A 12,812-nucleotide genomic window follows, 5' to 3' on the forward strand; every position below is an offset into this window, starting at 1 on the left:
TAATCTATTCCAATCAGTCTTACTCCTTCTATCACTCTCTTTATCTCCCTTTCCTTAACAATTTCAGCAGGTTTCATCGTTCTGTTTTGGTAGTTACAATCTACTATAGCCCTATTCATCCTCTTTCTTCTTCTTCTTTTTTTTTTTTTTGGTGCCAGTCCATGGGCTTGAACTGAGGGCCTGGGCTCTGTCTCTCAGTTCAAGCTCTAGGACATGCGCAGACGCGCGTGTGCACACACACATACAAACCGAGTTAGAACACAATACCTCGAGTATAAGCTCCATTAAAACAATAGTAACAACAGTTGTTGAGTGCCTGTAATTAGCACTTGGGAGGCCAAAGCCAGAGCATGGAAAGTTTGAGGCCAGCCTGGGTGAGACCCTTTCTCAGAAAAACAAGACAATACAGAAACATTTAACTACAGTAAATACAAATCATTAGAACTTCCATTAACCAGAGCTGATAATCTTTAGATGCCTCTGTGTGTCTGTGTGTGTTCTTTTAGTTTGACCTTTATAGCATATACAGGGCACTAGGGGATTTAGCTCAGTGGTTTATATGCTTAGAATACATAAAGCTCTGGATTCAGTCCCTAGTAAATGAACAATAACAATGCACATGTTCATAGGTAACACTTATTTTCACTGACTCATATGTTGTGAACCATATATCCAGTTAGTATATATACATTTAGATTATATTTAATGGATGCCTAATATTCAGCTGTACCAGAATTTAACATGCTTTAGATCATGAATTTCTAGATTTTTTTTTAATTGGTCGTGGGGCTTGAACTCTGGGCTTGGGCACTGTCCCTGTGTTCTTCAGCTCAAGGCAAGCGCTCTACGGCTTGAGCCACAGCGCCATTTCTGATTTTCTAGTGGTTTATTGGAGATAAGAGTCTCACAGACTTTCCTGCCAGGGCTGGCTTTGAACGCAATCCTCAGATCTCAGACTCCTGAGTAGTTAGGATTACAGGCTTAAGCCACCAGCGCCCCACTTGAATTTCCAGATTTTTATTGTTTTGTTTTTCTTGTCCATAAAACACTTAACTACTCTGTATAGAATTCCTTTAAAAATTGAAATGTAAAGCTGTGTAAGATTTGTTTAAACTGTACAGTCTTTTTTGTCTAGTTAACATGTCATTTAATGTATATTTATATAGGTGTGTGTGTGTGTGTGTGTGTGTGTGTGTGTGTGTGTGTGTGTGTGTGTGTGTGTGTGTGTGTGTGTGTGTGTGTGTGTGTGTGTGTGTGTGTGTGTGTGTGTGTGTGTGTGTGTGTTGGTCCTGGGGCTTGAACTCTAGGCTTGAGCACTTTCTCTGAGCTTTTCTGCATAAGCTAGCACTCTACCACTTAAGTCACAGCTCTACTTCTGGCTTTTTGGTGGTTAATTGGAGATGAGAGTCTCAGGGACTTTCTTGTCCTGGCTGGCTTTGAAATGTGATCCTAGGATCTCAGCCTCCTGAGTAGCTAGGATTACAGATATGAGCCCCTGGCATGGATGTGGTATAATATTTTTATTGCTCTTGGGAACAAGATTGTTAATCTACCATTTTCTAAAGGCAATATTATTGGTACATGAGAAAGTTCCTAAATTCAGTTCTCCTGCCTCAGCCTTCTGAGTAGCTGGGATTACAGGAGCATATAACTTCATCTGGCTTGAAGTAATTTTTGAATGTTTATTTTTCACCTAAAATAACTACAGTTATTAAGTTGGAAAGTAACTTTTTTTCTAGCTCACCTTAGCTTGGGGAGCCATTCCCTTCTCAACCCTGGCAGCACTGCAGGCTTTGGTTATGGTGCTTCTGTTAGGGTGCTGCTGTGTCCATCCCTGTAAGGCAAGGCTTATGCCTAGCTGGACTTTAAGTCTCCAGGTTCATGACAGCTCACATCCCAGTGGTAGGTTATCAGTTCCAGTGAAAGAAGGTGCCCCATGCTATATTTCTGCAGTCTTTTAAAGCATCAAGGTTGGAGGGCAGGGCAATGGCTAAGCCAGCAGTTTCTGATCTTGCCTGTCTGACAGTCATTTGGAGCAGACATTGAAGCCATCATCAATATCAACTTGAATTGTAATTTACCTCATATCTTGAATGGTGGGAGAGGGGGTGGGTACTGAGCGCAGGACAACAGGGAAAACCTGATTGGAGAAATGATGATCCAGGAGGCATCCTAGATGACTGCAGCCCCCATCTTGCTTTCCCCTGAAGACCAGCTTTACCATACACCCCACACCTGCTTTGGGTCAGGTCCTATGGTGCTGGGGTCTGGGGACCAGGATTGGGGAAGAGGCAATATCTGAGCTCAAGTCAGAGCTCTGTGGACTTCTGCTTGTCACAAGAGGTAGTTAAAACTTGGATTGACCTGGGGGTGTCACTCAGTAGTAGAGCACAGGCCTACCATCATGTGTGAGGCCCTGGGTTCCATTTCCCAGTCACACACACACACACACACACACACACACACACACTGAAACCACTTCCACTCTCACACACACACACATACACACACACGATGAAACCACTTCCACTCTCTCTCTCTCACACACACACACACACACACACACACACACGATGAAACCACTTCCACTCTCCTGATGTTGCTTTTATACAGAATGATTTCTTCATTCCCCTCCTTTTTTTTTTCTTTTTCTTTTTTCCTTTTAGTACTAGGGTTGAAATTAAGAGTCTCAGGCTTGTCAGGTAGGTGCTATACTACTTGAGCCTCCCCTTCAGACCTCCCCCCACACACACCTTTTTTTTTTTTCTTTTTTAGGTAAGTACTCATGCTTTCCCCCTCATCACTGCCCCCAGGGCTGGCCTCAGACCACCATCCTTTTACCTTCACCTTCTAACAGTAGTTAGGATTAGATATGAGCCACCACACCCTACTTGACTGGTTAAAATAGAACATTGATAACTTTTTTGCCCAGTCTGGCTTTGAACTATGATGCTTTCAGTATCTGCCTCCTAAGTAGCTGCTATTGCACGAATGTGCTACTCTGCCAGGCTTTTCTTTTCTCTTTCTTCATTTCTTTTTAACAGATTTCACATAAGAGGTGATCAGAGGGAAGTCCTGTGTATTAGTTATCAGTTGATAGGTAACAAATTACCTCAAAACTTAAGTGATTGGATACTGTTTATTTACTTATTTATTTTTTAGTCGGTCATGGGAGCTGAACTCTGGGCCTGGGCACTGTCCCTGAGCTCTTCAGCTCAAGGCTAAAGATCTACCACCTGAGCCGGGCGCCGGTGGCTCACGCCTGTAATCCTAGCTACTCAGGAGGCTGAGATCTGAGAATCGCGGTTCAAAGCCAGCCCGGGCAGGAGAGACCGTGAGACTCCTATCTCCAATAAACCACTAGAAAACCGGAAGTGGCGCTGTAGCTCAAGTGGTAGAGCGCTCGCCTTGAGCTGAAGAGCTGAGGGACAGTGCCCAAGCCCAGAGTTCAAGCCCTATGACCGACAAAAAAAAAAAAAAAAGATCTACCACCTGAGCCACAGCACCACTTCTGGCTTTGTTCTGCTTATGTGGTGCTAAGGAATTGAACCCAGGGCCTCATGTATGCAAGGCAAGCACTCTACCACTGAGCCACCTTCCCAGCCTTGGATACAATTTATTATCTCAGTTTCTTTGTCTTTAGGTTTTTTTTACTTTTTTAATTTTAAAATTTTTATTAAGTTTTTTTTTTTTTGTGAAAATACTGTACAGAGGGGTTACAATTACATGAGCAAAGTAATGAGTACATTTCTTTCTTTTTTTTTTTTTTTTGGTCCGGTCATGGGGCCTGAACTCTGGGCCTGGGCCCTGTCCCTCAGCTCTTCAGCTCAAGGCTAGCGCTCTACCACTTGAGCCACAGTGCCACTTCCGGCTTTTTTCTTTTTGCTTAATCGAACCCAGGGCCTCAGGCATGCAAGGCAAGCGCTCTACCACTGAGCCACCTTCCCAGCCCCATGAGTATATTTCTTATCACGCATTGTTGCCTCCTCCTTTGTTTCCTCTTACCATCCTTGCCCTCCCATCTCCCCCCCACACCTCCTCACCTCCATCTTTAATTTTTTGTTATTTATTATTATAAAGGTGATGTACAGAGGGATCACAATTTACATGAATCAGGTAATGAGTACATTTCTTTTCACAGTGTCTTCCCTTCCCTCCTTCTTGTCTCCACATGAATTATATAGTTCATTTCATCTAGTGAGCTCCACTGCTGCCCTTTTTCACCATTTTTTCCTTGAGTACTGTGCCCTCCCTGCCCTCCAGAAGATACCTATGCAAATACACCATATAGAAAGAAGACAGAATTGTCAACAAAATAAAAGAGATCTCAAGTTTCCGTATTTTGGGAGTTCATTTGATATATAAAGAGGCGCATAGGCATTGCACCTTTGTGTTTCTCTCCTAAAAGTATCCTCTTTTGGTCTCACTGTGTGTCTTCTGAGGTTTGATATTATTTGGGGGACTATGGCTCTGGGTCACACATGAAGTTGTGGTTGCAGTCAATATTGACAACCAATGGTAAAGTCATCTCAAACTTGTCTGGGGTTCTAGTCATGTATACTTCTCCATAAGGTTGCTTGAGTGACTTTGTGACATGGTGGCTGGCTTCCCTGTGTATGAATCCAGAGAAGGTGGAGTTGCAATGCCTTTCAGTGTAGCCCCACAGGGTCATGTCCATGCAATCAATCCTGTTGGTTATACAGTTCAGCCCCATTCAGTGTGGGAAGGGCCTGGGAAAGCTGTGAGTGGCGAGGGGAGAACTATTGGGGGCATTTTAGAGGTGGGCTACTACTTAGGGCCTGAGTAAGAATTTAAGGTTTTAATGGCTGCCTCCAGCAACTGAGAACTGTGAGATCTTGGGAACATGCCCAGGTTCTACTGACACTCCTGCTTTGCCCAAACTCCTCAAAAGGTGCTGTGGGATTGGAGGGATCAGGCTTGTAAAAAGCTCCCAATAAGCCCTCAGCTCCACATCTGCTCATGAGAGCTCATTAAAGGAAGGCTGAAAAGGCCTTTAGGGGTGAGGTGTTAAGTTAGAAGCTTTTATTACAGAAACAGGCTCCTCACCTTGGCATTGCTCTTGACATTTTGGTGCTAAAATACACTTTAAAGGGCATCCCCTACCCCTTTATTTGAAGAGGAAGGAGTAGAGGAAATGGCCTAAATTTGAGGCCAAAAGGATTTATAGAGATTTGAGAACCTCTTTCAAGCACTAAGAGATTAAAAATTGGATAGGTCCTTGGGCTGGGAAGTTGGCTCAGTGGTAGAGCGCTTGCCTTGCATGCCTGAGGCCCTGGGTTTGATTCCTCAGCACCATATAAGCAAAAAGAAAAAAAAAGCCGGAAGTGGGGCTGTGGTTCAAGTGGTAGAGTGCTAGCCTTGAGCTGAAGAGCTGAGGGACAGCGCTCAGGTCCAGAGTTCAGGCCCCACAACTGGACCAAAAAAAAAAAAAAAATTGGATGGGTCCTTAGTGAGGTCATGCAAGCTTCACTTGGAATCCCTAATCATGCATGGAGCTGTCATTTTCCTCAATCTTGATAAAAACAACAACAACAAAAACAACAAAAAACTAGTGTGAGTCATCCTTTGAGACCATTGAAGGGTCTTAGAAATCCTTTTAAGCAATGTGAAGGGAGAAATTTATTATTATATTTTTGTTGGTCGTGGGGCCTGAACTCTGGCCCTGGGCGCTGTCCCTCAGCTCTTCAGCTGTAGACTAGCGCTCTACCGCTTGAGCCTCAGGCCCACTTCTGGCTTTTTCTGCTTATGTGGTGCTGAGGAATTGAACCGAGGGCCTCATGAATGCAAAGCAAGCACTCTACCACTGAGCCACCTTCCCAGCCCTGAGAAATTTCTTTCTTTTTTTTTTTTTTGGGGGGGGGGGTCTGGTCATGGGGCCTGAACTCTGGGAGCTGTCCCTCAGCTCTTCAGCTCAAGTCTAGCGCTCTACCACTTGAGCCACAGCGCCACTTCCGGCTTTTTTCTTTTTTTTTTATATTATATTTTATTTTATTTTATTTGAGAACATACTGTACAGAGGGGTTACAATTCCGGCTTTTTTCTTTTTGCTTATGTGGTGCTGAGGAATCGAACCCAGGGCCTCAGGCATGCAAGGCAAGTGCTCTGCCACTAAGCCACCTTCCCAGCCCCCCCCCCCCCCGAAAAATTTATTATTAAAGATGTTCTTCCACTGTTGACCTTATTTTGAAAACCTTTATTTTTTGTTGTTGTTGTTTTTTTTGGGGGGGGGTCCGGTCATGGGGCCTGTACTCTGGGTCTGGGCACTGTCCCTCAGCTCTTCAGCTCAAGGCTAGCGCTCTACCACTTGAGCCTCAGCGCCACTTCCAGCTTTTTTTCTTTTTGCTTATGTGGTGCTGAGGAATGGAACCCAGGGCCTCAGGCATGCAAGGCAAGCGCTCTACCACTGAGCCACCTTCCCAGCCCTGAAAACCTTATTTTTAACCTTATTTGAAAACCTTATTTTTTTTCCATCATAAATATGGCACATACTCATTTTTGTTTGGGAAATAGTGACAAATGTAAAGACGAAAGAATTACTCTTCTCTACCATCATCAAATTCTAAATGCTCTATAATTTGGGGGCTGGGAAGGTGGCTCAGTGGTAGAGCGCTTGCCTTGCATGCTCGAGGCCCTGGGTTCGATTCCTCAGCACCACATAAACAAAAAGAAAAAAGCCGGAAGTGGTGCTGTGGCTCAAGTGGTAGAGTGCTAGGCTTGAGCTGAAGAGCTAAGGGACAGCGCTCAGGCCCAGAGTTCAAGCCCCACGACGGACCCCAACAAAAAAATAAATAAATAAATAAATAAATGCTCTAATTTGTAATTGAAATGAAAATCACTTTTCAATGAAAACAATGTAATACTTTGTGGAAAATAATAACATCCAAATCATCCATGCTTTACTCGAGGGATAACTAAATATTTCAGTAATGTAATTACATTTTCCAACCGCATAAGAGACCGAACAGCATGATTTAATGACGGTGGGTGGCAGGTGAGCCGTGAGTTAGGGTCACCCTTCATGTGGACAGATTCTGTGACTTAATGAGAACAGTGAAGTCATGAAGTCTTTTTTTCTGATCATCTTCACAACTTACATCTATCTGTTTGGGTAAAAATCATTTTAGCCTTTCCCAGGTCTCCTTGGACTGGTTCCAAATGAGAAATCATGCCTAAGATATTCTCTGCATTAATCATTTAGGGTCATTTGTTCAACAGTTTGGATGACTACCATGTGCCAAAACTGTGATTTTGGGGATAGGATGATGAACCCCAGCAATGCTACTAGCTAGCATAAATAAAAAGTCATACCAAGAAATGAAATGTAGGAGGATCCAGGAGAGCTCTACATTTGCAGATCTGCTATTCTAGAAGTTAAGGAAATCTGATTATTTTTGTGATAGTATTGGGACTTGAACTCAGGGCCTAGACACTGTCTCTGAACTTTTGTGTTCAAGGCTAATGCTATGCCACTTGTGCCACAGCTCCACTTCCAACTTTTTGGGTGATTATTGGCAGATGAGAGTCTCATGGACTTTCCTGCCCAGGCTGGCTTTAAACCACAATCCTCAGATCTCAGCCTCTTGAGTAGCTAGGATTACAGGCATGATCCACAGCACCAGCTATTTTTTGAAATGGGATCTCATTTTGGCATCCAGATTGGTTTTAGACTCTTGGGCTAAGTGATCCCCCTGCAGTATCCTTCCAAGTAACCAGGAATGTGCTACTGGGCCAGGATTGCCCTTTGAATTTGCTGTATCCAGCTGTCTAAGTGATAGCAATGAGCTAATGAGCTTTCATAGCTTGCTCTAGGCCACACAACTGAAGAAAGATAGCAAAGAGGTTCAAACCTAGGCCTGCTGTCCAGAGCCAGTGGTAATATATAACCTTGTAAGTAGGTTCAAAGATGCACATGTCCTTTTGGGAATTCCTGGGTGTCTGCTAGTAGTATGTTTGTTGCTTTTATTCTTTTTTTTTTTTTTCGTTGCTTTTATTCTTGCATGTGTGCTTTGTGAGTTTGAGAACAGTGACTCATCCCCAAACTGAACGGGGCTGAATGTCAGTTCTGTTTATCATATACTGCCCATGGTATTTGGGTTGACTTCCAAAGATAATGTTAGAAAAGCATTCTGATAAAAATCACACAATATATAAATATTTATGTTTTAGTGATTCTGGCAAGAAAATAAACTAAGTCCAAGTAACAAAATACAACTACTTAAGGTTAATAAAACAATTTGCCAACTTTCCAACACATGTGCAGCCTCCTGTGTATACTGTTTTTCCGATGATATTGTCATTAGTTTCTGTTTGATTCTGTAAGGGCTGAGTCCTTGATAATAGTCACATCTGGATTTTCTGATAACTTGACCCAACTGTGAGAGTCACAGAAGTGTCTGCTGGAAGAAATGAATTTCCACAGTCTCTGTATTAGCTGATTGTCACCCCAGCCAGGCACTGGTGGCTCATGCCTGTAATCCTAGCTACTTAGGAGGCTGAGATCTGAGGATTGTGGTTCAAAGCCAGCCTGGGCAGGAAATTCTGAGACTCTTATAATCAATTCATGACCAAAAAGTTGGAATGTAGCTGTAGATCAGGTGGTACAGCACTGGCCTTGAGCTCAAAGACAATACCCAGGCTCAAACAACAACAACAACAACAACAACAAGTCACCCCAGCGACTTAAAACAAAACCACCTTGCATTACCTGTGGGCCACAAATCCAAATGCAGCATAGCTAAGTTGGTCTCTGCTTTAAATCTCAGTCTGAAATCAGGGTGCCTGTATTCCTTTCTGGAGACTTTCAAAACTCATTCAGATTGTCAGGATTCCAATAGGTTGTAGGATTGAGGTCCTGGTTTACTTGTTGACTCTTGGCAGGCTTCTCTTTGCTTCTGGAGGAGGGTTACAGTCTCTGGCTGTGGCTACCTTCAGAGCTAGCAATAGTAAGCAGAAATTGCATCTCATTCTTCTGCTTCCTCTCTCCAAAACTTCAACTTTCTCTTCTGCTTTTTCAAATCTATGTAATTACAATGTTAAGGTAATCTCCCTATTTTAATTTCCTAAATTCCATTTTCAAAGTCCTTTTTGTCATTAAATTTGACATATCAATTCTGGATACTAGAGATTGGTTAATTTTGGTGATAGGAGGACTCTATTTTGTTTGCCACACTACTTGTAACTCTAAAACATGCAAAATGATAGTGAATCTTCTCTAGTTATTCCTTGCAGGTGTATGTTTGTAGGGTTATAAGGCTGTAAAGAAACACTTGAAACTTGTCAGCTGTAGACTGGGAAAATAAAGGGAAACACGTTTTGAAAAAGTTGGGGGCTGGGAATGTGGCTTAGTGGTAGAGTGCTTGCCTAGCATGCATAAAGCCCTGGGTTCACTTCCTTAGTACCAAATAAACAGAAAAAGGCGGAAGTGGTGCTATGGCTCAAGTGGCATAGTGCTAGCTTTGAGCAAAAGCAGCTCAGGGAAAGTGTAAAGGCCCTGAGTTCAAGCTCTACAACTGGCAAAAAAAAAAAAAAAAAAAGGAAAAAAAGAGTTGGGTTTGTGGTTTAGTGGTAGAGAACACTTAGATAATATGCAGCAAGGACTGGGATTCAGGTCCCAGTACCCACCCCCTCCTCCCCAAAAAAATTCAAAACAAATTTTGTGGGCAGAGAGGGGGTTGTGTGAAAATGGGAGGGGAAAAACTATAACGTTTTATTTCACCTGCAGTCTATTCACTTTGCAGGATTTTGCCTGCTGACTGGCTGTTAGAAGTAGGGTTACAGAGCTGTGATGTTAGAGGTGGGGCTGCATTGCTCCCTGTCTTTTCTCGGCACTGATTTTGTGCTAACCAACCTCAGGAGTGCAGGATCTTTTCCTTTTTTTTGTCAGTCATGGGACTTGAATTCTGGGCCTGGGCATTGTCCCTGAGCTCTTCAGCTCATAAGCCACAATGCCACTTCCTGTCTTCTGGTGGTTAACTAGAGATGAGTCTCACGGACTTTCCAGCCTGGGCTGGCTTTGAACCGTGATCTGCAGATTTCAGCCTCCTGAGTAGCTAGGATTACAGGTGTGAGCCACCGGCGCCCGGCAGGGTTTTTTTTTTTTTTTCCAGGGCTGAGGACCGAACCCAGGGCCTTGCGCGCGCCAGGCGGGCGCCCTTCCGCTGGGCTAAACTCCCAGCCCCCCAGCAGGGTTTTTTCAAAAGTGGCCAGTGACCCTAATTTTACACTCTAAGAGAGCAGACCATCAACAAAGTTTGGGCTGATTATGGAAGTATTTCTGGCCATTTGATTCAACAAATATGCCAGGAAATTTATGTACGTGCTGGATGTTCCAAACTTCATTTCATCCCTTTAAAGCTCTGCAACCAAGGCTAGAAGTAGAGACCAAGTACATTGTCCATTGTCAACTGCTATTAACAGCTACAATGTATTAAGCATTTGCTCTACAACAATTTGTAATGTCAAGGTCTTCCTTAATACACTCACAGCTTGTGGATATTTAATATTAATCTTATTCCCAATAATGTATTAGACCAACATAGATCAGAAAATTGAGGCTGAGGGGTTGACTAGCCCAGCTAGGATTCCAGTGCCTTCTAAAAAATAAACTCCCATGTATTCTTGTCTGCATGGCCCTAGAGTCCAAGTTCACCAGTGGTAAGAACGCCGCAGGCCGCAGGTGCAGCCTCTGCAAATGCACCGAGGGAGGAAGTGGGGAGCCGTTTAGGTCAACCGTGGAATAACCGTTTGACTGGTAACGAGTCTTTTTTTTCTTAGTATGTGGCACCGAGTCATTTAGAGGCGGAACAAGAAAGAAAGCCCTGCCTGCTTCTTGTCACCTACAGAAGAGTAAGACCTGCTTAGGAACAAAGGGAGAGCGGGGAGTGGAGCCACCCACTCCGGTACCCGCCCTCACCGGACAAGCAGCACCGGAAGGGTTAAGAGCGGCCGGCACAGCCCAGCCACCGCCCCTTCCCAGCAACGCTTCCCAGAATCCCTCAGGCCTCGCAATTCCCGCACCTCGCGAGACCCCGCCCAACTCCTTCCCCGGAAAGATTGGCCCGTTCTCTTTCTCGCTGAGTTCTACGGAAGCGGAGGACAGGAGGGCGGAAAGGATGGCGCCCCAGAGCATGCCGGGAAGTGTAGTCCAAGCACTTCACGCAGCCATATTCTTCCGGCGTGGGGGACGCTAGAGAGGCAGCTAGGACTACGAATCCCAGGCATCCTTTCGGTTTGTTTTTGTTCAAAAAAAAAAAAACCCCACACTCCCCCTCCTCACTCTTCTCTCTCTCACACACTCACACACACACACTCACACACACTCACTCACACACACCCACGGCAGACACGCACGCACCCGGGCGCCGAAGGCAAAGCCGTATCTCGCCATCCCGCTTCGCCGCCAGTCCAGACTCAGTTCCTCAGCAGAGCGGGAAAGCGGAGGCCAGAGCCGTGACCTCTGACCCCTTGGCTATGCGGAGCCGCTGCATTCCTTAGCGATCGTGGGGCCGCCGCCGCCGTGGGCGACTGACGCAGCGCGGGCGCGTGGAGCCGCCACCCCTCCCCCACCGCCGCCCTCGCGCCGGGTCTCGCGCCAACCGGTCCCCGGGCGCCCGCCCCTCCCCGGCCGCACCCGAGTCCTCGCGCGCGCCGCCACCACGCGCCCCCCGCCGCCGCTGCCGCCGCCCCAATCCCGAGCCGCCGCCGCCGCCGCCGCCGCCCCAGCCCTCCCCGCCCGGACGTCCCGCGAGGAGCCGCCGCCACCCGGGAGGAGGAGGATGAAGGACAAACAGAAGAGGAAGAAGGAGCGCACGTGGGCCGAGGCCGCGCGTCTGGTGAGGCGGGCCGCCCGGGGGGCCTCCGTGGGGGGCGTGGGGTGGGCTCGGCGCGCACCCCCGCGGAGAGGGGGAGGGGCGGAGCCCTGCCCACCGCGGAGGGGCGGGGCCAGCCGGCCGCGGCCCGGGACGGCCCCCCGAGCGCCGGCCGGGGAGGGGTCCTCCGCCCGCGGGGGCTGTGGCGCCTTTTTGCGCACGCCCCCCCCACCCCCCGAATTCCTGCGGCGGGGCGAGCTGGCGGGCCGCCCCTCCCCCTCCGGCGGCGCGGCCTCGGCCTCCCCTCCCCCACCGCCGGCCGAGGCTGGGGGTCGGAGGAAGCGCTGCTCATTCACCCAGGGGAGCTGGATTTCCGGGAAGGGACGGAAGCTGCTTCCGGGCTTCTCGGGGGAAGTAGGGTGATCGGTTGGGTCCGGAGGTGGGAGAGCGTTCCCAATTTCAAGGACGCCAGAGGCGTTCTGAGCTCTGCCTGTGGGAGCCAGGTGTGTGGCGGGGAACGGCGCCTACTCCCCGCTGCAAACCCGAGTCTCGGCTCTCAAAGTTTAGCGCCCTGTGGGCGGACACCTGGAGAGAGTGTTAAAAACGTTAGTGCCCCGGGGGCCCCTTCACAGCCACTGAAGCGGAGATCGGGGCTAGGGCCTGCGAAACGGTACTTTCACTGGCTTCCCAAGTGACTGATGCAGGTGGCCCGCTGACCGCTCTGGGAAACGCTGTGACTAGACTGAGAACTGGATGCACTTTGCAAAGAATGTGTTGTTGGACAAAGACAAAATGCCTGTCCACTGAGGGTCAGCAGAGCAGACAGTAACTGGAGTGCTTGAGCTGCTGCTGAATGGGTTGTGAATATTCTGGTTTCTAAGCGCCAGAAGACTTTAGGGAAACCGCTTCCTCTTGAATTTGCACCGCAGAGACACTTTTTCGACATGGCCTTGCAAAATGTTGTTGCCGAAGACAATAACAGCA

The 12,812-nt window shown here is 46.9% G+C and overlaps 1 protein-coding gene across 1 annotated transcript in view; it reads left to right on the top strand.

Annotated features, from left to right (window-relative positions):
* Window positions 1-11,314: 11,314 nt before the first annotated feature.
* Window positions 11,315-12,812, top strand: part of Asxl1 (ASXL transcriptional regulator 1) — a 55,341-nt gene continuing 53,843 nt past the window's right edge. The window contains exon 1 of the mRNA XM_070007037.1: window positions 11,315-11,852. Coding sequence (XP_069863138.1) covers window positions 11,796-11,852 — 57 coding nt within the window. The 5' untranslated portion in view covers window positions 11,315-11,795. The remainder of the gene's footprint in view (window positions 11,853-12,812) is intronic.

Source organism: Dipodomys merriami, unplaced genomic scaffold (assembly GCF_024711535.1).
Source record: "Dipodomys merriami isolate MVZ:Mamm:240054 unplaced genomic scaffold, mDipMer1.0.p SCAF_7, whole genome shotgun sequence".
NCBI classification, from domain to species: domain Eukaryota; kingdom Metazoa; phylum Chordata; class Mammalia; order Rodentia; family Heteromyidae; genus Dipodomys; species Dipodomys merriami.